At 42.0% G+C, this 26,009-nt stretch overlaps 1 protein-coding gene across 7 annotated transcripts in view; it reads right to left on the bottom strand.

The window, feature by feature from the left end:
- The window catches only part of COG7 (component of oligomeric golgi complex 7), a 93,016-nt gene that overhangs the window by 47,410 nt on the left and 19,597 nt on the right, over positions 1–26,009 (bottom strand). For all 7 annotated transcript variants that reach the window (XM_067706407.1, XM_067706406.1, XM_067706408.1 and 4 more), the window contains 5 exons: positions 25,656–25,738; positions 24,762–24,884; positions 12,497–12,695; positions 6,210–6,337; positions 5,123–5,277 (listed from right to left, as the gene is read on the bottom strand). In XM_067706407.1, the coding sequence (XP_067562508.1) occupies positions 5,123–5,277; positions 6,210–6,337; positions 12,497–12,695; positions 24,762–24,884; positions 25,656–25,738 (688 nt within the window). The remainder of the gene's footprint in view (positions 1–5,122; positions 5,278–6,209; positions 6,338–12,496; positions 12,696–24,761; positions 24,885–25,655; positions 25,739–26,009) is intronic.

Here is a 26,009-nt window from a genome sequence, read left to right as displayed (position 1 = left end):
CCTCTATGTGGCAAGACTGTCTTTCTCACCTGGCAGAGCGGCTTTAAGAGATGCTCAAGATGAGGGGGGAAGGGGATGGCCACTAAGACCAAGACTCTGACCAACCAGGTGAGAGATGATGCTGGTTAATTACTCCCTCATCCTAACAGGGGCATTTTTTGGAAGCTGATTCAAAGAACTGTTTTAAAACGTCATGGTCCCACTATAATACCCAACTGTCACCTAGGATACCATAAGGCAGTTCACTGATATCCAGGGTACTTCTATACCACTCAAATCCTTGAATTTAGATTAAACAGCCAAGCTCCATGGCAGGCAAGAGCCCGACTTTAATGGTACAGGAGCATGAAACTGGATTCAAAACTGAAAACCCTCCCTCCTCACAGACTGCTGTCTGCTCCCACCTATACCACATACTTTCCTTCATAGCACTTAACACAAGTATAATTAAATAGCTTATTTAATGTATGTGTTTAACGTTTATTGCTGTCATCAGACTAGAAGCTCTGGGAGAATAGGGACTATCCATTTGTAGGTCATAATCATATCCCCAGGAATTAACACAGACCTGGGCATAAAGGAAACATCCAGAAATAGGTCCTGAGTCAATGACAGACCTGCACTGCAAGTACCTAGCTGTCTTTGGGCCTCAGTTCCCTCATCTTTAAAATGGACTTAATGATGACTTCTGTACTGCCCCACAGAGTTGTCATGATGATAAAATAAAATGAAATGAATGAAATAGTAGGCACAAAAGCTCCCTGAAAAGTATAAAATGAAAGCTGATGTGCAGTGGTATCGTTTTTATGTATAGTACTCCTTGGGCAGCCATGAGGGACTGATTTCAGGATTGCCCCCCTCCTCCCCCAAAGATACCAAAATCCATGGATGCTCAAGTTTTTAATATAAAATGGCATAGTATTTGCATAGAACCTAGGCACATTTTCCCGTATACTTTAATAGATCATCTCTAGATTACTTACAATACCTAACACAACATAAATGTTATGTAAATAATTGTAAATACAATGTAAATGCTACATAAAGAGTTGCCAGCATGCAGCAAATTCACGTTTTGCTTTTTGGTACTTTCTGGAAATTTTTTTTCTGAATATTTTTGATCCACAGTTGGTTGAACCCGCAGATAAGGAACGCTGGATACACAGGGCCAGCTGTATAGTTCTTGGAACATGAACACATAAGTCCTTGGGAGGGTGTGGTAAGGAGGACAGGGGTGGATGGTCATGTGCTCTGGAAGCCAATAGGCTCCCTAAAACCCACGACACCTGCATACATCACAAGAAGTCTCGCCTCTCTCCCTTCCCAAACCACGAGCTCTAGTGAGGACAGTGGGCTGTGATGACCCAGGGCACGGCTCTGAAGAGTAAGTCTGTGTGGTGGAGAGAAAGGCCGCTCAGAGAAGCAAGTGGAAGGAACTGCTGCAGACCACTCCAGTGAGGGACAAACGCCACTGCTGCTCCCTTCACACAGGGCCGAAAAGCTACAAAACCAAAATGCCACAGAGAGCACCTTCCCTTTGCACCCAGAGAGGTGACAGCTTTCCTTGGGAGAGGGGGAGGGCCCTCAGGACACACTGACAGGGAGCTGTTGAAGAACGTTTTAACTGTGCTTTAGCTGAAGGACGTTAAACAAGAAGAACACTCCGTCCAACAAGACATGAGCTCCACAGAACCTCCCGACAGAGTCCCCGGAACAGTGAGCAGCCGCTGAGCATTGAGGCGGGGCCAGGGGGAGACGGGGGGTGACTGTTTAGCCATAGCGGGGCTCGCACGTGATGTGTGTATCACGTCACATTTTTATGGCATTTGTACCAAAACCTTCTGATTCTCTCACAATACACGTTTCCAAGTGTCTCTACCATGTAAGAGCTGCTGCATTAGGTGCTTTAATTATATGCTTTCACTCAATATTCACAACCACCATGGAAAGGAGATATTATCACCATCAGTTTACCCAAATAAAAGATACCAAGACTCAGAAAGGCACACTAACCCACCCAAGGTCCCCGCTAGTAAGTGCCTGAGACAGGATCTGAGCCCAGGTGGCTACAACTCCAGGGCCCAGGCTCCCGTCACAGCTGTAACACCCCTCACCCTGCAACACCCCATCAGCAGCTATATCCTACAGCTTCAGCAGAGTGCAAGTTAGGCCAATCTCCTCCTGCTCTGCCTGCGTCCTCCATCCTCCCTATCCCTGCCTTCCTGAACACCATCCCCACACCCTCCCCACTCCTGAACAAGGTCCCACTTGAACCCTGGGCAAGTTAGCATCATCCTCATTTCCCTAATTTTATAAACATCAGCTGTCTTGGTAGCTTCAAAACCTTCCCTTCTAGAGCAGGTGACCTGTTTTCATCATACGTCCTTTTGTACATTTTGAATTTTTAATATGGATTTGTATTACTTTTTTTTTTTTTTTTTTTTTTTGCGGTACACAGGGCTCTCACTGTTGTGGCCTCTCCTGTTGCGGAGCACAGGCCCCGGACGCGCAGGCCCAGCCGCCATGGCTCACGGGCCCAGCCGCTCCGCAGCATGAGGGATCTTCCCGGACCGGGGCACGAACCCGTGTCCCCTGCATCGGCAGGTGGACTCCCAACCACTGCGCCACCAGAGAAGCCCCTGTATTACTTTTTAAAATGAAGTAATTGAAGTAACCAACAGAAGAACTAAAAGTGAAAATATCACCAACAAGAGGAGGAGGAGAGGGGATAAGAGACAGCACCAGCCTCAAGGAGGCTCAGTTCCTCACCTTTCAGAGTTGCGTCAAGACATAATAGTTAAAGGTAATAAACAAAAAAATCTTTAAAGTCTGGAGAGAAGAATGAGAAGACTCAAAGCAAAATGTTTAAAACTTGTGACTCCTGAGGACTGCCTAAGGATGCGCAGGAAAGAAGGAAGACTTTCACCTTTTTACACCTTTTCATATTTAAATATATATGTATTTCTAGAAGCATTACTTTTTAAATTTTATAATAAAATTTTTAGATCTCAAAAAAAATTATTTTATCCACAAGATCCCAGCTGGTGGCAGAGAGAGAAAGAGATAAATTTTATTTCATTAAACTTGTTGCTGATGGGCTTCCCTGGTGCACAGTGGTTGAGAGTCCGCCTGCCGATGCAGGGGACATGGGTTCATGCCCCAGTCCGGGGGGGATCCCACATGCCGCGGAGTGACTAGGCCTGTGAGCCATGGCCGCTGAGCCTGTGCGTCCGGAGCCGGTGCTCTGCCACGGGAGAGGCCACAACAGTGAGAGGCCCGCGTACCGGAAAAAAAAAAAAAAACTTTTTGCTGATGTTTCTCTTCCTGAGGGACATGTCTGGGCTCACCTGGCTCCCCCTGTCTTATGCAGGGGACATGATCTCGCAGCCTTCAGTGCCTTCCTGTGAGCCACCCTGGAAGGTGCAGACTGCCCATGGCAGTGACCAACAGTACTGGGTCCAAGGACCCTCAGAGCTCACAGGGGCATGCTCAGCATTTCTGGAATGACAAGAGCTCCCTAAACTTACAGCAGCAAAAGAGCATTCAGTTCAGTATGAGGAATTTCTTGAGACTCGTGGCAACTTCACTCTAGAACAAGATTTCTTGGAGAGCCTAAGAATGTATTTGTCTATAAGCTAGAGACTAAAGCATCTAACCTCCTGAGGGTCCTTACATCTCAATTACACAGGTCAGAGAATCCAGCCTTATATTGATTTCTTTTTCTTTTTTCTAAGTAAACTTAACTTTGGTTTCCCCTTCTTTCTTTCTTTCAACAGCTCTATTGCGATTTAATTCACATACCACACAATTCAAAGGTTTTTAGGGTAGTCACAAAAACCAGTTGTGCAACCATCACCACAATCAACTTAGGAACAATTTTCATCATCCCGAAAAGAAACCCCATAACTTTTAGCAGTCATCCCTCATCTCCTCCAAATACTCCCCTCTCTCCAGCCCTAGGCAGCCATTCATCTATTTTCTGTCTCTACAGATTTGCCTGTTCTGGACATTTCATATAGATGGAATCATATAACGTGTGGTCTTTTGTAACTGGCTTCTTTCACTTAGCATGATTTTATATATTTTTTATTTTATATTTTTAATTACATTTTAAATATAAATTAATTTATATTTTTAATTTTTTAAAAAATCAGAAAATAACAAATAAAGCTAAATCCCCTATGACCACCACCTTAGTCCCTCCCCATCTCCCCAAAGACAACCAGTGTTTTGAGTTTGTTGCCTAACCTTCCACATCAGGGCTCAGCAAACTTTTTCTGTTAAGGTCCAGGTATTTTAGGCTTTGAGAGTCACAAGGTCTCTGTCCTGACTACTCAACTCTAACTTTATAGTGAGGATTTACAGGCCATAGTTAAGTGAATGGGCATGGTGGCGTTCCAATATAGCTTTTACAAAAACTTGTACAAAAACAGACTTGGCTCATGAGCTAGAGTTTGCTGACCTCTGTGCTATAGGAATATATAATGCATTTTAAAGTGACAAAAAAAGATCTAGAACAGGAATTGGCACTCCTGGTTTTCTGTAAATAAAGTTTTAGTGGAACAGAGCCACATCCACTCATGTATGTGTTGTCTCTGGCTGCTTTTCTACTACTAGGGCAGTGCACTACAAAAGTCTCCGTTGGCTGTAAGGCCCTCAAAGCCTAAAATACATACCATCTGGCCCTTGGCAGAAAAAATTTGCCGAACCCTGCTACAGAAAATATACTCTATTTTTTGTATATTCTTTTCACACACTGTATGAGACTCTATATAGTATTCTGCAACCTTTTATTCACTCAGCAGTATGTTTTGAGATCTATCCATGTTGTTATGTGTAGATCTAATTAACACCTTAACTGCCACATAGGGAACTCCCCTCATATGAATATACCGTATCTTATTTGGCCATTTCCAAATGGATGACATTCACGTTGCTTCAGATGCTCCACCATTACAAACGTGCCACAGTGTTCTTAACATCCTTAAGAACACCCCCTTGGGCTCAGGTGCAAGTGCCTCTCCCGGGTTCATGGCAGGAATACAGGACACACACATTTTTAATTGGGAGAGACATCATTCTCCAATCAGGCTGGCCCTGATCCCACTCCCCCCAGCCTTACTTGGCAAAGAGGGATTTCAGGGCTGTCAGCAGGCCGCAGGTCCCCAGGCCATTCGTAAATGTGATGCATCTGTCAATGGCTGCAGAAGCAAGGCCAAAGAGCTTGTTCACAGAGTGGCTCAGCTCCTGCACACAGTCAATGACTTCCCCACGCTCCTGGTCAGCAAACAGAGATAAAAAAAGCTGCCTCAGACTGAAGAACAAACGAATAGACAACATGAAGATGGGGAGAGCTCCAAACCTCCTCATTCATGGTAAATCACTTAATAGGTGCAACAGAAATGCAGTCCCAAACTGTGACAGCTCTTTAAGAGCCCGACCTAGGGAAGAACAGTCTAAGTGGTCAGTGAGATCACAGAAATAAACTCCTGGCTAAAAAGCATGATCAAATCCTTATATTCATCTTTACATTTTTCACCTCTTTCCTCTTTTTCTGTCATTTAAGATGGCATCTCTCCCTCTGGCTCTCAAGCTAGGATTTGAATTCTCCATACCACACGCTCCAAAAGAATGCAGTGAAAGGAAAATGCTTCCTTCAGAGGCAAGAACATAACTGAGCGGAACAGACTTTCTAGGTACGTCCTTAGAAAACGGAAAAGCAGCGGGAGGCGGCAGGTTTTAACTACTGTATGATCTATTCTTAAATGTCAACTCACATCATGCTAGGCAACCTTAACATTTACAATGGAAATTCCCCTCTGGTGCCCACCTGGTGAACCTGGCCCTAGAGTACTGTCCACGAATACTCAGCTCCTGTGTCCATTTGCATATGCTGCCTTAAACAAAAGACTGTGTGATAATGACTGAATCAGGGGGATAATCAACTTACTCTCAAGAAGATTTAAGCCTCTAAGTTTTGCTAGAGGATTTTAAATAAAAAACTGGTAGCATATCTGTGGTCTCATTTTACATTTGGATTACAAGAGCCCAGGAAGCACTGAGAGCCCAGTGTTTGCACACCAGTTCCCACTCTTTGCATTCCTAATGCCACCTCACACCTTCTCTGACACACCCCACCCACCCCCAACCCTAGGAGTCTGGCAAATAGAATGATTCCCGAATGGCCACTGCCGGTATTATGCCATTACCAGAGGCACCGCGCTGATCTGGAGGAGGAGGTTCTTCTCTTCCATGTCACCGTACTTCAGCTGGTAGGGTCTGTACGGACCATAAACAGCATCCACCAGCTCCACGACTTTCACCAGGGTTTGCTCATCTTCAGGGAATCAGAAATTAAATGCAATAATGAACAAAGAATTGGAAATCAATTGCTGAAAAACAACAGGTGCAAGGACCTCCACTGGAACTTTTCCTATTTCATCTTAGGGATGACTACTTTCTGTTCATCTGCTTTTACCATTCATGGAAGCTGAAGCAATCATGTCAGCAAATCTTCTGATACACTTGAGCTTTGTGCATTATGTGCCTAAGGCACTATTAAAGACCAATCCCCTTAATCCTACAACCCATCACAGTCAAGAACCTCTTCAAATGATAACCCTCCTCAGGGTCAAGTTCAAGAACTGCTACAGAGAAAAGGCTCTGCAGAAAGAACATTTTCCATCTGGAGCCCATACACTAGGCATTCCCAAAATTCCTATATTCAACTACATAAAAATTTTAATGTGCATATTCTATGGCACAGCAATTCAACTTCTAAGAATTATCTCTTCAGTTGGAATCCAAAAGCTTTTCCATAGCCTACAAAGTTCTGCATCGTTTGACCTCAGGGGGTGAAAGGGGGTGGTAGTTAAGGGTGAAGGCTCTTCTATTGAAGCTCTACTGCTTCCTAGTTAGGTGACTCTGTGCATATGACTTAACTTTTCAGTGTCTGTTTCCTCAACTATAAAATGAAATTAATAATGGCATCAATTTTATAAGGCTTAACTGGAGATTATATAAAATAGTATGTGTCGGGCTTCCCTGGTGGCGCAGTGGTTGAGAGTCCGCCTGCCGATGCAGGGGACACGGGTTCGTGCCCCGGTCCGGGAAGATCCCACATGCCACGGAGCGGCTGGGCCCGTGAGCCATGACCGCTGAGCCTGGGCGTCCGGAGCCTGTGCTCCGCAACGGGAGAGGCCACAACAGTGAGAGGCCCGCGTACCGCAAAAAAAAAACAAAAAAACCCAAAATAGTATGTGTCTAGCATGTATAAGCACTTAATAAAGGCCAGCTACTTTTATGTTTACTTCTATAGACTCAGCCTCCTTCACAATTCCCCTAGCCTCTAGCCTTCCCTCAGCTCCTCAGAAGCTCCCCTCTGGCCACCTGCTACTACTTCTGTCTGAAACGACCTTGTTCTTCCCTATCCCTCTTCATCTGGTTAACGCCTATTCTTCCTTCAGTACTCACTAAACTCAAGTCTGCTAGTCTCAATCATCTTTATTTGCTTAAAACCATTTTGCTTTTCTCCTAGAACCATTTTGCTATTCTTCAAAGGACTCATCTCACTTTGTAATTATACACTCATTAGTGTGATTATTTGGTTATTTCCCACTGGGACATATATTGTATGAGAGCAGGGACTGTGTCTGGTTTTGCTTAGCATAGCATCCTCAGCATCCAGCACTCTAGAACTAGTCCATTTGTAGTTGAATAAATAAACTAAATACATTTTGACCTATCCATAATAGGGTCATGAAAAATAACTGTATGTGTATATAACACACACACACACCACATGCACACACACACACACACACTCACACACTGCTGATGAGAACCAGAATTTTCACTGTAGGAGAAAAGAGATGCAACTGAGAACAGCAAGAGGTAAAAATCTATTGGTGTTGCATTTGATTTGGAAGTATCAGTATAAACTGGTAATTTTAAAAACTATGCATTTCCTAGTTCTGTCCACAAAGGGCATAGGAAGTAATAATAGTCCAGCAACAATAAGCATCCCTGGTGCCAGATCTTGGTTTCTAAATACCATTTCCCATTAGAAGAAACCAAGCTCCTCGAGAATATGGCTGATTCCCGGTCTGAGGCAGAGAAAGTACAAAGTGTTCCTGGAACAGTGTGTGCCAAAAAACAATAAAGCACTCAAAGGCTGATAGGGACGTGTCAAAATGATACAGGAGCCAGCCTGAAGGGGCAACCACTGACCAAATTTGAAATAATTCGAGCATCAAAATGAATAATGAAAATAATGGATCATAATACAATGAATAAAAAAAGAATCCAATGAGTTCATAGTGGTATCAAAGAGAAAGAAAAATCTCCTCTTCACAAAAGTATGCCGGCAAGGGACTTCTCTGGTAGCACAGTGGTTAAGAATCTGCCTGCCAATGTAGGGGACACAGGTTCGAGCCCTGGTCTGGGAAGATCCCACATGCAGTGGAGCAACTAAGCCCGTGTGCCACAACTACTGAGTCCATGTGCCACAACTACTGAAGCCTGTGCTCCTAGAGCCCATGCTCCACAACAAGAGAAGCCACTGCAATGAGAAGCCCACACACCACAACGAAGAGTAGCCTCTGCTCACCACAACTAGAAAAAGCCCATGAGCAGAACGAAGACCCAACGTAGCCAAAAATAAATGAATAAATAAATTTTTAAAAAAAAAGAATGCCAGCTAATACATGTAAAAGGAATGAGAGAATTAGAATATTACCATTTTATAATCAGCAATGCAAAAGTTTATTCAGACAAGGATTACCAATGGATGCTAAAGTCATTAGGTAAATATTTCTTAAGTAACAGTATATTCCTATGGGCTCAAAATGTCACGCCACAGATACTTATGAATTACAAAGAGGAAAAGGTAACTTTACAATGGAGTCATCTGGCAGGTACAACTACCAAGTGATTAATCCAACCCATCACCAATAATTGGACATTATGTGTCTCCTGATGTGATGCCACAGGAAGTACACATCATCACCAATGTAGTATTCTTACTAAAAATGTTTAATCTAAATGTAATCACAAGGAAACAATTAGATAATTACAGAATATGGAACATTCTACAGGAAAACTACCCTGTATTCTTCAAAGACGTCAATGTCATGAAAGACAAAAGATGAGATGACTCTTTTAGATTAAAAGAGATTAAAAAGACAGGACAACCAAAGACAATGCATGTACACTGACTGGATTTTAATGCGAGGTAGGGAAACAGCTATAAAGACTTCTGTGGAACTGGGAAAACTTGTGTTTTGGATGACAATATTGAATCAATATAAAATGGGGGGTGATAATGATAATAAAATATTCTATTAAAAACATTTAAGTACCCACACACTCATATACAAAATTTGCATGTGTATATAATCCAAAATACTGTTTCTGGACAGTTGGTTGAGCACGATCTTTTTCCTTCCTTGTATTTTCTGGTTTTTTTCTATACTGAATACATATTGCTTATTAACTATAAAGTCAACAAATTATTTAACTTTTTGACTTTCTATTGCATAACCTTTTACATATTTTGAATTATACTATGTACATTATTAATTATTAAAATGGAAAAGTGTTAAAGGCAAACCAGAAAGTTAGAAAATATATCTGCAACATACTTGATAAGAAAAAAAAATCCTTACTATATAAGGATATTTAGGGAATATACACCAAATTTTTAACAGTGGTTATTTCCAGCAAGCTGGATTATAGGAGACTTTCATTTTGTGTTACAGATAGCTATATCATGAATTTTTATAACAATACTTTGCTGCTTTTTATAACATATTTAATAATATATTGCTTTAAATAAATTGCTCTTATAAATTAACCAGAAATAGATTAAACCCTCAAACAGAAAAAGAAGCAAAAGAATAAGAAATTCAAGAAAAAAATATAACTTTTTATAATATAATTTTCAAACTGGCTAGTAATCAAGACATGAAAATTAAAATAATATATCATTAACTGTCTAAGAACCTGGCAAGGGAAAAAAAAGATAGAGCCTAGTGCTGGTGAGGGCATGTGGGAATCAGCAGCCTCATTTACTACTGATGGACGTGAAAACAGGTAGAAACTTTCTAAAGAGAAAAATGTGACAAACATCTTTAAATTTTTCATTTATTAGCAATTGTAATTCTCAAACTTATCCCAAGGAATAATCAGAGCTGGACTCCAAAATTAATATGTAAGATTGTTAATAATAGTTTTATTTATAACCGCAGATTTAAAAATTAAAGTAAGCCATAGTTATCAAGTGGTCATTAAAAACCATGTTTTAGGAAAATACTGAATGACATAAAAAATGCTCATTATATTAATTTGAGCAAAAAAGAGAATATAAGATCATATAAACTAATATTTTGGGACTTCCCTGGTGGTGCAGTGGTTAAGAATCTGCCAGCCAATGTAGGGAACAAAGGTTCAATCCCTGGTCCAGGAAGATCCCACATGCCGCAGAACAACTAAGTCCATGCTCCACAACTACTGAACCTGAGCTCTAGAGCCCGCGAGCCACAACTACTGAAGCTCGCGTGCCTAGAGCCCGTGCTATGCAACAAGAGAAGCCACTGCAATGAGAAGCTCATACACCACAACGAAGGGTAGCCCCTGCTAGCCACAACTAGAGAAAGCCCGTGCGTAGCAATGAAGACCCAAAGCCGCCAAAACTAAATAAATAAAAATTTTTAAGCTAATATTTAAAAATATGTATGTGCATATATATTTATATACGCATATACTTATATACGCATATATTTTATATTTATTTATGAAAATGTATAATTATATTTGAATTACTGGGAGGAAATAAAATGTTCCCATGGCCTTCTCTGAGTCATGAGATTATGGATCATTTTTACTCTTTTATTTTTATTTTTGTGTGTTTCCAAAGTATTTTTAATTTTAAAAATGCGTATACTTTTTAGGGCTTCCCTGGTGGCGCAGTGGTTGAGAATCGTCTGCCTGCCGATGCAGGGGACACGGGTTCGTGCCCCGGTCTGGGAAGATCCCACATGCCGCGGAGCGGCTGGGCCTGTGAGCCATGGCCACTGACCCTGCGCGTCCGGAGCCTGTGCTCTGCAATGGGAGAGGCCACAACAGTGAGAGGCCCGCGTACCGCAAAAAAAAAAAAAAAAAAAAAAAGTATACTTTTTTGAAAACCTCAGTAGGAATCATTAAAAATCTAAACTTCCATGGCTGACTAACAAAGCATTTTCATGATTCTTCAGAGGGTGGTTCTCTCTTCTTCAATAATGTCCATCACCAGTGGGAGAAAAGCAATCTGCTCCTTGCCCTGCCTTCATTTCACTCTGCTCCACAGGACGCTCAGCCTACATACTTTTCAGCCACTAGGACCACAGCATCCAGGTCCCTTGAAAGCCACATCCACCATGCCTCTCCCACAACCAGGGCCTGACCAGTGAGTGTGCCAAAAACACCGATGAGTCATCAGGAACTCGAACAATAAACACACTCCCAGGAATGTACGAGGTAATTACACGCAAGGGTAATTAAAGAGAATAACTATTAAATAAACCAAGTCAGTGACACACAGCAGCCAAACGGCAGAAGCAGGCCTTCCTGAAGCGATTTCCTGATTTGATGGTAGCATTTGTGATGAAGTCTGTATGACTGAAAAGTTTATGATGCTTTTAACCTAGATGGGAAACAGCTGGGGAAATGCAACACACCAGGCATTGTTTGCCTAAATGGGAAGAAGGAGTGCTTTGCTCTCAGATGGCAGCCAGGGAAAGCCCAGTTTCCTTATAGCCACCCTTAGTCCTAATGCAGCAACCCTGCCCTTAAAAACTTGCTGTTGTCCTATTAAAAAGCTCCTCTAATCCATTTGTTCTCTTAAACTTACTTTTAAGGTTGACTTACCCAAGGTTCTGTGATGCCTTGAAAGGAAGAGGACACTACCCTCCCAAGTGTAACTCACTGCCAACTCGTTGCCACTAATGTCTACCCGCCTCTTACATTCTAAGCCCCTGCAGAAGTGTCTATCACTTCCCCAGAGTGTGTAAAAGCACCTAGGCAGCACTGGAGCTAGGCAACAATTATTTCCATAATGGCAATGTTTTCACGGAAAAGGTTTTCATATCTGTTGAGAAGGAAAACACTGATCCCTTGCATTTCTGTAAAATCAGTCACCAGAAAAGGCAAACAAACCCAGGCCCCAGAAGCTTCAAAAAGAGCGAGTAAAAGCAAGCCCGCGAGGGCTTCCCTGGTGGCGCAGTGGTTGAGAGTCCGCCTGCCGATGCAGGGGACACGGGTTCATGCCCCAGTCCGGGAAGATCCCACATGCTGCGGAGCGGCTGGGCCCGTGAGTCATGGCTGCTGAGCCTGCGCGTCCGGAGCCTGTGCTCCGCAACGGGATAGGCCACAACAGTGAGAGGCCCGCGTACCGCAAAAAAAGAAAAAAAAGAAAAAAAAGAAAAAAGCCTGCGAGCTGGGAGGAAGGATGTTTATTTACCTGCATGGGGAAGCAGGGCCATCTCCAATCCCTTGGCGAAGTGGGCGGTGGCGTCGTAGAAGTCCAGCAGCTTGACGAGCTCCAGCTCGGGCCCTGCCCTCTCCACACTGGAGCTGAGGCAGATGGGCAGAGAGGGCACCAGGGCCCCCAGGGTCTGAATCAGCAGCACAGTCACCACCTCGTAGGGGTTCCTGAAAACCTGCAGGGGAAGAGAGGTATCTGTGTTAGCACACTGGAGCAGACCTTCTAAAGAAGCAGACTCCTGGACTGCTCAAAGGAATCCTTCCAAGCCGGAAAGCGGTCTAGTCAAGAGCCCCAAGCTTTCCTCAGCACCCATGTGAACATGCTCAGAAAGCCAAGTAAACTAGCAAGACTTGCATCCTGTCCAGGACAATTGGCTACTTTCTGTCTATTGCTGGCCCCGCCCTCCGCTCACCTGCTGTGTGGCCCCGTTTCTAACAGGCCGTGGACCCTGGGGTTAGGGACCCCTGTATTAAGTACAGATTCACTTAGTCAAATGTGAAACAAGGTATAAGACTGTTCTTATGCAACACTAAGGCCAAAATAAGTGTAAGTTTAGAAATTATAAAATCAATCAATTCACATTTTTATTAGAAAATATCTTGAAATGAAGGAAAATGGAAACCAAAACTTATGGATACAGCAAAAGCAGTGCAAAGGGGAAAATTTATAGCTGTAAATGCACACATTAAAAAAGCAGAAATATCTCAAATCAATAACCTAACTGTACACATTTAGGAATTAGAAAAAGAAGAAACTAAACCCAAAGCTAGTAGAAGAAAGGATATAATAAAGATTAGAGCAGAGGTAAATGAAATAGAGAACAGAAAATCAGTAAAGAAAATCAACAAAATCAGAAGTTAGTTCTTTTAAAAGATTAACAAAATGGCAAAACTTTTACCTAGACTGACCAAAAAAAAAAGAGATTAGATTCAAATTATTAAGATCAGGTATGAAGGTGGGGACATTTACTACCAATTTTATAGAAATAAAAGGGATTATAAGAGAATACTATGAACAGTTGTATGCTAACAAACTGGATAACCTAGATGAAATGGACAAAAAATTCCTACAAATATTATTTACGAAAAGTGACTTCAGAAAATCTGAATAGACCTATAACTAGTAAGGAGACTGAATCAGTAATCAAAAACCTCCCAATAAAAAAAAAACGAGAACCAGATGGCTTCACTGGTAAATTCTACCAAACATTAAAAGAATTAATACCAATCCTTCTCAAACTCTTCCCAAAAAATTGGAGAGGAGGGAGCATGTTATATTCTGAATTGTGTCTCCCCAAAATTCATATATTGAAGTCCAAATCCCCCAGTACCTCAGAATATGACTATATTTGGATGGAAGGCCTTTAAAGAGGCAATTAAGATAAAATGAGGTCATCTGGGTGGGCCCTAATCCAATCTGACCAGTGTCCTTACACAAGAGGAGATTAGGACACAGGCACACATAAAGGAAAGACACAGGGAAAAGACTGCCATCTGTAAGCCAAGGAAAGAAGCCTCAGAAGAAATCAACCCGGCCAACACCTTGACCTTGGGCTTCTAGCCTCCAGAACGAATTTCTATTCTTTAAACCACCTATTACATGGTACTTTGTTATCGCAGCCCTAGCAAATTAATATAGAACACTTCCTAATTCATTCTATGAGGGCATCATTAACCTGATACCAAAGCCAGGCAAATACTAAAAGAAAAGAACAGAAAATTATGGACCAATATCTCTTATAAATACACATACAAAAATACTCAACAAAATACTAGTAAACTGAATTTAGCAGCATATTAAAAGGATTATACACCATGACTGAGACTGATCTCCAGAAGGAATGGTTCAACATATCAAATTAGTCAATGTAATATACTATATTAACAGAATGAAGGGGGAAAAAGCTCATTAATCTCAATTAATGCAGAAAAAGCATCTGACAAAATTCAACACCCTTTCATAATTGGGAAAAAAAAACACTCAATAAACTAAGAATAGAAAGGAACCTCCTCAACATGATAAAGGCCATATCAGAAAAATCCATGGCTAACATCATATTCAATGGTGAAACACTGAAAGCTTTTCCCCTAAGACCAGGAAAAAGACAAGGGTGCCTGCTTTTGCCACTTTATTCAACATAATACTGGAAGTTCTAGCCAGAAGAATTGGACAAGAAAAAGTAATAAAAGGCATCTATATTGGAAAGGAAAAAGTAACATTATCTCTTTTCACAAATGATGTAATCTTATATGTAGAAAATCCTAACAAATTGAAAAAAAAAGTTAGCAGTAATAAACAAATTCAGCAAAGTTGGAAGATGGAAAATCAACAAACAAAAATCACTCACATTCAAGGACTTCCCTGGTGACGCAGTGGTTAAGACTCTGTGCTCCCAATGCAGAGGGCCTGGCTTTGACCCCTGGTCAGGGAACTAGATCCCACATGCATGCTGCAACTAAGAGTTTGCATGCCACAACTAAGGAGCCCACAAGCCACAACTAAGGAGCCCACCTGCCACAACTAAAAGACCCAGTGCAACCAAATAAATAATTTTTTTAAAATCACTTGCATTTCTATACTAGCAATTCTATTCTAACAATCTGAAAAGGAAATTAAGAAAATTATTCCATTTACAATAGCATCAAAAAGAATAAAGTATTTAGAAATAAATGTAACGAAGGAACTAAACGACTTGTACACTGAAAATGACAAAACACTGCTGAGAGAAATTAAAGAATACATACAAAAAATGGAAAGACTTCCCATGTTCATGTACTGGAAGACTTAATATTGTTAACATGATAATACTACCCAAAGCCATCTACATATTCAATGCAATCTCCATCAAAATCCCAAAGGTGTTTCCTGGAGAAACAGGAAAACCCATCCTAAAATTCATATGGAATTTGAGGGAACCCCAAATAGCAAAAACAATATTGAAAAAGAGGATCATTGGCTATCTCACACTTCCTAATTTCAAAACTTACTACAGGGCTTCCCTGGTGGCGCAGTGGTTGAGAGTCCGCCTGCCAATGCAGGGGACACGGGTTTGTGCCCTGGTCCAGGAAGATCCCACATGCTGCAGAGCGGCTAGGCCATGGCCATGGCCACTGAGCCTGCACGTCCAGAGCCTGTGCTGCGCAATGGGAGAGGCCACAAGAGTGAGAGGCCCGCGTATCGCAAAAAGGAAACTTACTATAAAGCTATAATAGTCAGAACAGTGTGGTACTTGCATAAGGATAGACATATAGCCCAATGGAATAGAGAGCCCAGAAACACACATACATGGTCAAATGATTTTCAACATGAGTGCCAAAATCATTCAATGGGAAAAGGACACTCTTTTCAACAAATGGTGCTCAGAAAACTGGATACTATGTGCAAAAAAAAAAAAAAAGTTGGATCCTTACCTGATACCATATACAAAAATTAACTCAAAATTAATCAGACCTAAATGTTAAGAGTAAACTATAGGGCTTCCCTGGTGGCGCAGTGGTTAAGAATCCGCCTGCCAATGAAGGGGACACTGGTTCGAGCCCCAGTATGGGAAGATCCCACATGCCACGGAGCAACTAAGCCCGAGCGCCACAACTACTGGGCCTGCACTCTAGAGCCCACGACCCACAACTACTGAAGCCCATGTGCCACAACTACTGAAGCCCGCATGCCTAGAGCCCATGCTCTGCAACAAGAGAAACCACCGTGGTGAGAAGCCCGCACACTGCAACGAAAAGTAGCCCCCGCTCACTGTGCGCAGCAATGAAGACCCAAGGCAGCCAAAAATAAATTAATTATTATTATTATTTTTTTGCGGTACGCGGGCCTCTCACTGTTGTGGCCTTTCCCGTTGCGGAGCACAGCTCCGGACACGCAGGCTCAGCGGCCATGGCTCACGGGCCCAGCCGCTCCGCGGCATGTGGGATCTTCCCGGACCGGGGCACGAACCCGTGTCCCCTGCATCAGCAGGTGGACTCTCAACCATTGTGCCACCAGGGAAGCCCTAAATTAATTTTTTTTTAAAAAAAGAGTAACCTATAAAATTCTTAGGAGAAAACATACGGCAAAATCCTCATGACCTTGGATTTAGCAACAGTTGGCCCTCCATAGCTACACGTTCTGCATCCACAGATGCAACCAACCTCAGATCAAAAATATTCAGGAAAAAAAACAAACGTCCAGCAAGTTCCAAAAGGCAAAACTTGAATTTGCTGCATACCAGCAACTATTTACATAGCCTTTACATTGTATTAGGTATTATAAGTAATCTAGAGATGATTTAAAGTATACAGGAGTACATGCATAGGTTATATGCAAATACTACACCATTTTATATAAGGGACTTGAGCATCCATGGATCTTGGTATGGGGAGGGGGGTGGGTTCCTGGATCAATTCCCTGAGGATACCAAGAGATGACTATAGTTTCTTAAGTATGATACCAAAAGCATAGGCAATAAAAGAAAAAACAGATAAACTGGACTATATCAAAATTAAAAATCTCTTAAAGCATGTTACAAATAGAGTGAAAAGACAACCAATGGAATGGGAGAAAATATTTGCAAATCATGTAACTGATAAGGGATTAATATCCAGAATATATAAAGAACTCCTACAACTCAACAACATAAAACCAAACACTACAATTCAAAAATGGGCAAAAAACTGTAATAGACATTTCTCCAAAGACGATAATACAAATGGCTGATGAGCATGTGAAAAGATGTTCAACATCATTAGTCATTAGGGAAATACAAATCAAAACCTCCATGAGATACCATTTCACACACACTAGAATGGCTATTTATCAAAAAAATGGAAATTAACAAGTGCTGACAAGGATGTAGAGAAATTGGAATTCTTATATGCATTGCTGATGGGAATGTAAAATGGTGCAGCTGCTATAGAAAACAGTCTGGCAGTTTCTCAAAATGTTAAACATACGATTATGATATGATCCAGCAATTCCACTTGTAGGTATACACCCAAAAGAACTGAAAACAGGGACCCAAAGAGATATTTGTACACTTTCAGAGCAGCATTACTCACAATAGCCAAAAGGTGGAAGCAATTCAAGTGTTTATCAACAAATGAATGGATAGACAAAATGTAGTAAATACATACAACAGATTATTCAGCCATAAAAAAGTAATGAAAATTCTGATACATGCTACAACATGGATGATCCCTGAAACCATTATGCTAAGTGAAATCAGCCAAACACATAAGGACAAATATCATATGGCCCTACTTATAAGAGGTATCTAGAATAGGAAAATTTATAGACACAGTAAAGGTTAAGGTTACTAGGGGATGGAAGAGGGCGAAGTGGGGAGTTATTACTTAATCAGTACACAGTTTCTGTTTAGGGTGATGAAAAAGTTCTGGAAATAGATAGCACGATAGTTAATCAACACTGTGAATGTACTTAATGCCACTTGATTGTACACTTAAAATGGCTAAAATGGTAAATTTTATGTATATTTTACCACACATAAAAAATTAACTATCAAATCAATAAAATTCAAAATAATAGGACAGATGAAGATGTTTACTGCAGCTAAACTGCCGTTTTCATCAATAATTTGATCTGACTGCTACAGCACAGGTTTTTTTTGAGTTCAGCCTGCCTATGCTTCTCTGTGGTATGTGAGGAGAATTTTTACACTGCTTCTATCTCTACTCAAACTACAAACTACTAAGAAAACATCAAGTTGGCAACGGCATTAAACAGCACTCACTTGGCACCAGCACTTACATTATCTAAGCATTAAGTTTGTCTCTTTCTTTTTTCACCGGCCCCCAACAGAACAGGGGTACCAGTGTGACTATCAACAGAAAAGCACCCACTGAAATTACATGGCAGCAGTTGGTTATAAGGTGGTCACATACATGACCCAAAATATGCTTATATTTTTTCTTAGATTATTACCAAAATAGAAAACAAAATTTTTAAATTCTCATAGAGAATTCACAAAACTTCAACAAACACCTGTTTAGTTTAATAAACATCACTGCTGGGGTCTGAGAGAAAGAAATAGAGGAAATGCAAATCTAACCCAACAAATACCGAAATGACCCATTTATACCCTGAGCAACAGCTTCTAGCCATCTACTGGATGTCACCATTAAGCTGAGCCACTCTCACTTGGAATTTAAAAGTGTCCTGAGGGCTTCCCTGGTGGCGTAGTGGTTGAGAGTCCGCCTGCCGATGCAAAGGACGCGGGTTTGTGCCCCGGTCCGGGAGGATCCCACATGCCGCGGAGCGGCTGGGCCCGTGGGCCATGGCTGCTGAGCCTGCGCGTCCGGAGCCTGTGCTCCGCAACGGGAGAGGCCACAGCAGTGAGAGGCCCGCGTACCACAAAAAAAAAAAAAGTGTCCTGAATTGGAATTCATTATTTTCCCACTGACCTCCCCAGGTCTGTTTCTATCAACTTCCTTATTTCTGTCAGTAGCATCACCATTCAACCAGAATAAAAATCTCCCTTTTCACTTTCCTTTCTTTCAGTCCCTTTATCAGTTACCAGGTCCTAGCAACTGTTCATTTTTTAACTGGGTATCTTTTGCTACATTACCATCACCATCCTAGACCAAACATAGCTTCCTACCTGTCTTCAGTCTTTCTTCATCAATTCACCCTATTTACCACCACCAAATTCATTATTTTGAAATGTTATTTAGAATTTTTCTTACACTTTAAATGTTTAAATACTGCAAGATTCAACAATCAACATTTTGCCACAATTGCTTTATTCCTATTTCTCTCTAAGCCATTGGAAAGGTAATCACAGATATCACGACACGTCACCCCTAAATACCTCAGCGTTTATCACTTAAGAATAAGGCCATCCTCCTATATTACAACACTGCAGATAATCAAATGTAACCTTGATGTAATACTTTTACCTGCCACAGTCCCTGTTCAAATTTCCCCAATTGTTCTTTCAATGTCCTTGATAGTTTTTTTTGCCATCATGCAGAATCCAATCCAGGATCATGAAATTACATTTAGTTGTCTTTTTTTTTTTTTGTCTCCTTTAATCTAAACAATTTCCTGACTTTTTTTCTTTCATGACACTGACATTTTTGAAGAGTCTAGGACAGTTGGTTTTTTTTTTTGCAGTACGCAGGCCTCTCTCACTGTTGTGGCCTCTCCCATTGCGGAGCACAGGCTCTGGACACGCAGGCTCAGCAGCCATGGCTCACGGGCCCAGCCGCTCCGCGGCATGTGGGATCTTCCCGGACCGGGGCATGAACCCGTGTCCCCTGCATCAGCAGGCGGACTCCCAACCACTGCGCCACCAGGGAAGCCCTAGGACAGTTGTTTTGAAAAATGGTCTTTGATTTGGATTTGTCTGCATGTTTCCTCATGGTAAGACTTTTTGGCAGAGAAACTACTTAGGTGATATTCTGACACCAAAAGCATTCTTAAAACAGTAACATCATCATTCACTCTATTGCTCCAGAGGCTCACTATCTTCTAGAGAAAGCCAAACTTCTGTCTAGCATTCAATGTTCCCACTCCCTCCACACAAAGCTGCACCAATACAAACCCTCCTCTGTCTCCATCCAGTGTATTCCCCCCACGATCCCCCAAACATAAGAGAACCATAGAGACCTTTACACATCACCCAGTCCAATGTCCTGATTTGACAAAAGAAACATTTTACTACAAGAAAGGATGGGACCAAAGGAGAAAATGAAAACTATTCTTATCTAGAAAGAGAAATCCTGACTCCTCTCCTTGTACTGTGAGAAAGGACTAGGCAATGAGTACCTACTTCACTCTTAGCTCCTATTTAAGTGACCTGAGGCTGAGGTGCTGGGTGGAGGGGGGAGAATTAGACTAAACGACTCTGTACCCAAGCGTTCTAATTGGTTGGTCAGCTGAAACTATGTTTATAGCTGATAGTTCCAGCTGACCAACCAACAGGTCCCCTATGCTCAAAGGTGTCCCCTTTCCTTTAAAGTGATCTGGCAAAAGGGATGCTCTGGCCATTTGCCAAACAAGAACCAAAAGTTCAAAGACTGTAAGACCAAACTTAACAACTAGGGCCATAGAATTAACCCAAACAGCACATGCAAAAACAATCTGACCTTACCCTACACTACACACAAAAAATAATTCAAGATGGGCCATAGAACTAAATATAAAAGCTCAACAAGCTTCTATAAGAAAACACAGAAGAAGAGCTTTGCAACTTGGGGAATGGTGATGGTTTCTGAGGACAAAGAAAGCAATAACCATAAAAGAAATGATAAAATCAAGTTCATCAAAATCAACACTTCTGCTCAAGCCACAGACTGGAAGGAAACATCTACAAAATATATCTGATAAAGAACTTATACCTAGAATACGTAAAGAACTTCTATAACTCAATAATAGAAAGGCAAATTACCCAATTTTTTTAAATGGGTAGAAGACCAGAACAGATACTTCACAAAGGAAGATATACAAATGGCCAATAAGCATGAGAAAAGGTGTTCAACATCCTTAGTCATCAGGGAATTGCAAATTAAAACCACAGAGAGATACTACAACACACCCACCAGAATGGCTAAGATTAAAAAGACAACACCTAGGGACTTCCCTGGTGGTGCAGTGGTTAAGAATCTGCTTGCCAATGCAGGGGCACAGGTTCAAGCCCTGGTCCGGGAAGATCCCACATGCCACGGAGCAACTAAGCCCATGCACCACAACTACTGAGCCTGCGCTCTAGAGCCCGTGAGCCACAACTACTGAGCCTGAGTGCCACAACTACTGAAACCCATGCACCTAGAGCCCGTGCTGTGCAACAAGAGAAGCCACTGCAACGAGAAGCCCACACACTGCAACAAAGAGTAGCCTCCGCTCACTGCAACTAGAGAAAGCCCGCACACAGCAACAAAGACCCAACGTGGCCAAAAATAATAAATAAATAAAATTAATTAAAAAAAAAAAGAATCTGCCTGCCAATGCAGGGGGCATGGGTTCGAGCCCTGGTCTAGGAAGATTCCCACAGGCCGTGGAGCAACTAAGCCCGTGTGCCACGACTACTGAGCCCACGTGCTGCAACTACTGAAGCCTGCACGCCTACAGCCCGTGCTCTGCAACAAGAGAAGCCACCATAGTGAGAAGCCCGTACACCGCAACGAAGAGCAGCCCCCACTCACTGCAATTAGAGAAAGCCCAAGTGCAGCAACGAAGACCCAATGCAGCCAAAAATAAATAAATAAAATAAATAAATTTACAAAAAAAAAAAAGACAACACCTGACGTGTAGCAATCAGAACTCTCACATGCTTGTGTTGTGGGAATGTAAAAAGCATACTCATTTTGAAAAAGTGCCGATTTCTTTATTTCTTTATTTTTGGCTGCGTTGGGTCTTCGTTGCCGTGTGCGTGCTTTCTCTAGTTGCTTCGAGCAGGGGCTACTCTTTGTTGCAGTGCGCGGGCTTCTCATTGTGGTGTCTTCTCTTGTTGCGGAACACAGGCTCTAGGTGCGCGGGCTTCAGTAGTTGCAGCACGTGGGCTCAGTAGCTGTGGCTCGCGGGCTCTAGAGCGCAGGCTCAGTAGTTGTGGCACACAGGCTTAGTTGCTCCGTGGCATGTGGGATCTTCCCGGACCAGGGCTCAAACCTGTGTCCCCTGCATTGGCAGGCGGATTCCCAACCACTGCGCCACCAGGGAAGCCCCAAAAGTGCTGATTTCTTATATATCTAAATATAGACCTACTCTATAACCCAGCAATTCCACTTCCACGTCTTTACCCAAGAGATATGAACATGTGGTGTCCACAAAAAACTTACAGAACAATGTTTAGAGCAGCTTTATTTATAATTGCACTAAACTGGAAATAGCACAAGTGTCCATCAATAAAAGACTCAATAGGGCTTCCGTGGTGGCACAGTGGTTAAGAATCCACCAGCCAATGCAGGGGACACGGGTTCGAGTCCTGGTCCGGGAAGATTCCACAAGCTATGGAGCAACTAAGCCCGAGCGCCACAACTACTGAACCTGCACTCTAGATCCCACGAGCCACAACTACTGAAGCCCGTGCTCCGCAATAAGAGAAGCCACCTCAGTGAGAAGCCCGCGCACCGCAACAAAGAGTAGCCCCCGCCCGCTGCAACTAGAGAAAGCCCACGCACAGCAACAAAGACCCAATGCAGCCAAAAATAAATTAATTAAATAAAATTTTGAAAAAACCTCAATAAACAAAACTGTCATATATTCACACCATGTAAGAGTGTTCAGTAATAAAAAGGAACAAGCTACTGATACGTACAACAACATGAATAAATCTCCAAAAACATGCTGAATGAAAGAAGCCTCGCCAAAAGGACATACACCATATGATTCCATTTACATGAAGTTCTAAAACGGGCTAAACTAAATTATGGTGGGAAAAATCAGAACAGTGGTTGCCTTCAGGGATGTTGGTACTAAGACTGACTGAGAAGGAACACAAGGGAACTTTCTAGTGTGACAGTCATGTTCCATATCTTGGTAGGGGAATAGGTTAAACAGCATTTGTCAGAACTAATTAAATGGCATATTTAAGATCATTGCATTTTATAATTTTACCTAAAAAAAATCCCAGTAAACAAATACTGAACTCTAGTTAAGAATACGTATGTTCTGAAGTGAATGATGTTTGCAACTTACTTTGAAATGAATCAAAAAATAAGATGGGTCAATGAACAGATACACATGGATAGATGGACAGATTTGTGATAAAGCAAATATAGCAAAATGTTCATTGTAGAACACAGGAGGTGGGTATGTGGTGTTCACTGTACAATTCTTTCAAATTTTTTATATGTTGGAAACTTTCCATATTAAAATACTGGGGAAAGGGAATTCCCTGGCGGTCCAGTGGTTAGGACTCCGCACTTCCACTGCAGGAGGCCGGGGTTCAATCCCTGGTCGGGGAACTAAGATCCGACATGCTACGTGGCGTGGCCAAAATATAAAAAATAAAATAAAATACCGGGGAAAAAAGTCTTTAGAGACACATTCACCCTGGCTCCTTTGGTTTTCTTCTGTACTCTACTGAGCTTCAGGAGATGACCGTCACCTATCATGCTCACATTCTGAAAAGAAAATGGGCCATGGGACAAAAGTGGAAATTAGCATAAACTTACGTCTTACAAAACTTGGGGTGAGGCCCAAAAAAAAGTGTGAGAAGTCGAAATCCTTTTTCCAAGATGCTGAAGGGCAATTGTACTTATAGGCATGCACTGTTTTTATCCTCAAGATATAAGCAGTAGACGAGACAAGGACACAGAAATGCGTGCAGATGGACAGCATCACTGAAAACTGACGATTACATAAAAAACGGGAAACTTCTACAGGAGGTTGTTTTTTGTTTTGTTCGCTGGTTTGGGGGTGTTTTTGTTTCTTTGGGTTTTTTTGTCTGAATGAGGTTGGTTCAAGGAGAAAGAAAAGAGGATGGAGAAGAGCACTTCAACCACCTTAAATGACATGACCCTATATGAGGAATTCTCTCCAACTACAGTGGAGTCCATTCCAGCAAATTACTAACCAATATGCGAAGGGTGATTCACAACTAATTCTGAAAAAAATATAAGCCACACCATAAACAGGCCCAGTCAGTCATTACTCAGACATAACACAGCCTTTTTCCCCTTCTAAAGAGAAGATCTAGTGCACCTCCTGGCATCAAGACAAGGGACCAATGTTTCATATACTTCAAGACTGAAAATGCCTAGAGACTTTAGGAAAGTAAATGATGGAAAGTTCATGAAAGTAAATGAAATGAAGTTCTCTGTCTCACCTCTCCCCTAAGTCAGAAGGTGCCTTTAAAATTATACTGTTCCTCTAACTCTTGGCCTATTGTGAGAACAAGGGAAACTAACTTTAGGCCGGGTAAATTTTACCCAAAGTTAAGATTAAAACAGCCTTGTTCACTCAAGCACCACCTGACTGAGGCCCTCCTGCTTTTAGATCAGAAGATAATGGCCTCCAGGAATTCCACAGGGCTCCCCTGCTGAACAACAAGCAACATTGTCACATTAGATTCTATTTAAGATATAGATAAGAGCGATAAGAAGAGTTAGAACAGAGACCTAAAGATTTTCCTGCCCCTTTGGTGACGACAGCAAATGGGGAGGTTCTTCAAGCGGTGCTCTCTCTGGGTGGCCTGGGTGCTCTGCGGTCGGTGGAGCAGCCCACTCCCAAAGCCATCACCCTCTCCCTCGGCACCAGAGGCTTTGTTCTCGCTAGAACCCAAAAGAGCTGTTACCTGCATAGCCCACTGGATTTGCGTGTGCAAAGCACCGAGCAAGGCGTCATAGAGTCCAGTGAGCTGCCGGTCCAGGGGTAGGTCAGTCTGGCACAGCTCCTGCCAGGCTGCTAAAAGCTGGACCTGCAGAGGCAGAACAAAGGAGGCCTTACTGGGTCCGCCAAGACATGCTGCCTGCTGCAACTGCCCTGGCCCTCCTACCAGGGCAAGCGACTGGCCACTGCCTACTCTCCCAGGCAATCGGGTACCCACGAACGACGATTCACTTCAAAAGAGGCAGGAAAAAAAAATTTACAGTCACCTGCTCTGATCATCATCCAGAACTTGAATCTGTTGCCCTCCAAGTGATCCTTTCTCCTTTTTTCTTGCCCCCAAAGCATGCCAATGTACTCAGCATGCTACCATTCTTCTGAATAGACCTCAGAGGTGGGCGTGAATATGTGTTTTAGCTTCGTGTCCTAACACCACTGCTTAAAAGACAGATGGGCACTGGACTTGAAGGAATTAACAAGTTAGCCCAGGAAGCTGTCAAGGTTTTCAGTAACCTAATTTCAACAAACCTAGAAAACATAAAATTCTTAAGGCTTGCTGAAGGCATAATAAACCTAATCGCCCTTAAAAGACAAAAATAGGAAAAATTAAAACTCTTCAATCTGTAAAGGAAATCTAGTTATAAATACAAGTGAGGCTGAAAACTAATGACTTTTTTCCAACTTGCAATTAAATGAATCCACAGGCTGGACCAAGAGCACCCCCTACTGGCTAATTGAAAGAAAAAGACCAGAGGGCAGGGAGGCAAATATTTTTACCTTTGAGTAGGAAACGGATTCAAAACTGATTCTGTAGCCCAGTTCTACAAGCATTCCACAATGGTAATCACTCACAGCTTCTCACCTTGTGACACTTGTAGTAGTATGCAAGAAGTTGGGGCATCCGGTCAATTTCAGTAAAAACCTTCACAAACACTTTGGACTGATCTAAAGAAAAACAATGGAAAACATGTACATACTGTTACCAGGTTTTCTATTGCAGCCAAGAGAAAGAATTCAGCAGGATAAATGTGGATTATACATGAGCTAGTATTCAGAAGTTCCCACCAAGACAATGAATTAACTCATGTGTGGAGATCATAAATATGAAAAACAAGTGAAGTTAAGGGTAGAACATGTGACTCAATCAGATACCACATGCCAAGGTTCATTCCACAAAATGGGTTTAATTATTATTTGCAAAACAGTCCCTGAGTTT

The sequence above is a fragment of the Pseudorca crassidens genome, chromosome 15, assembly GCF_039906515.1.
Source record: "Pseudorca crassidens isolate mPseCra1 chromosome 15, mPseCra1.hap1, whole genome shotgun sequence".
In the NCBI taxonomy this organism is placed as follows: Eukaryota; Metazoa; Chordata; class Mammalia; order Artiodactyla; family Delphinidae; genus Pseudorca; species Pseudorca crassidens.
This window is presented reverse-complemented; position numbering and strand designations above follow the sequence as displayed.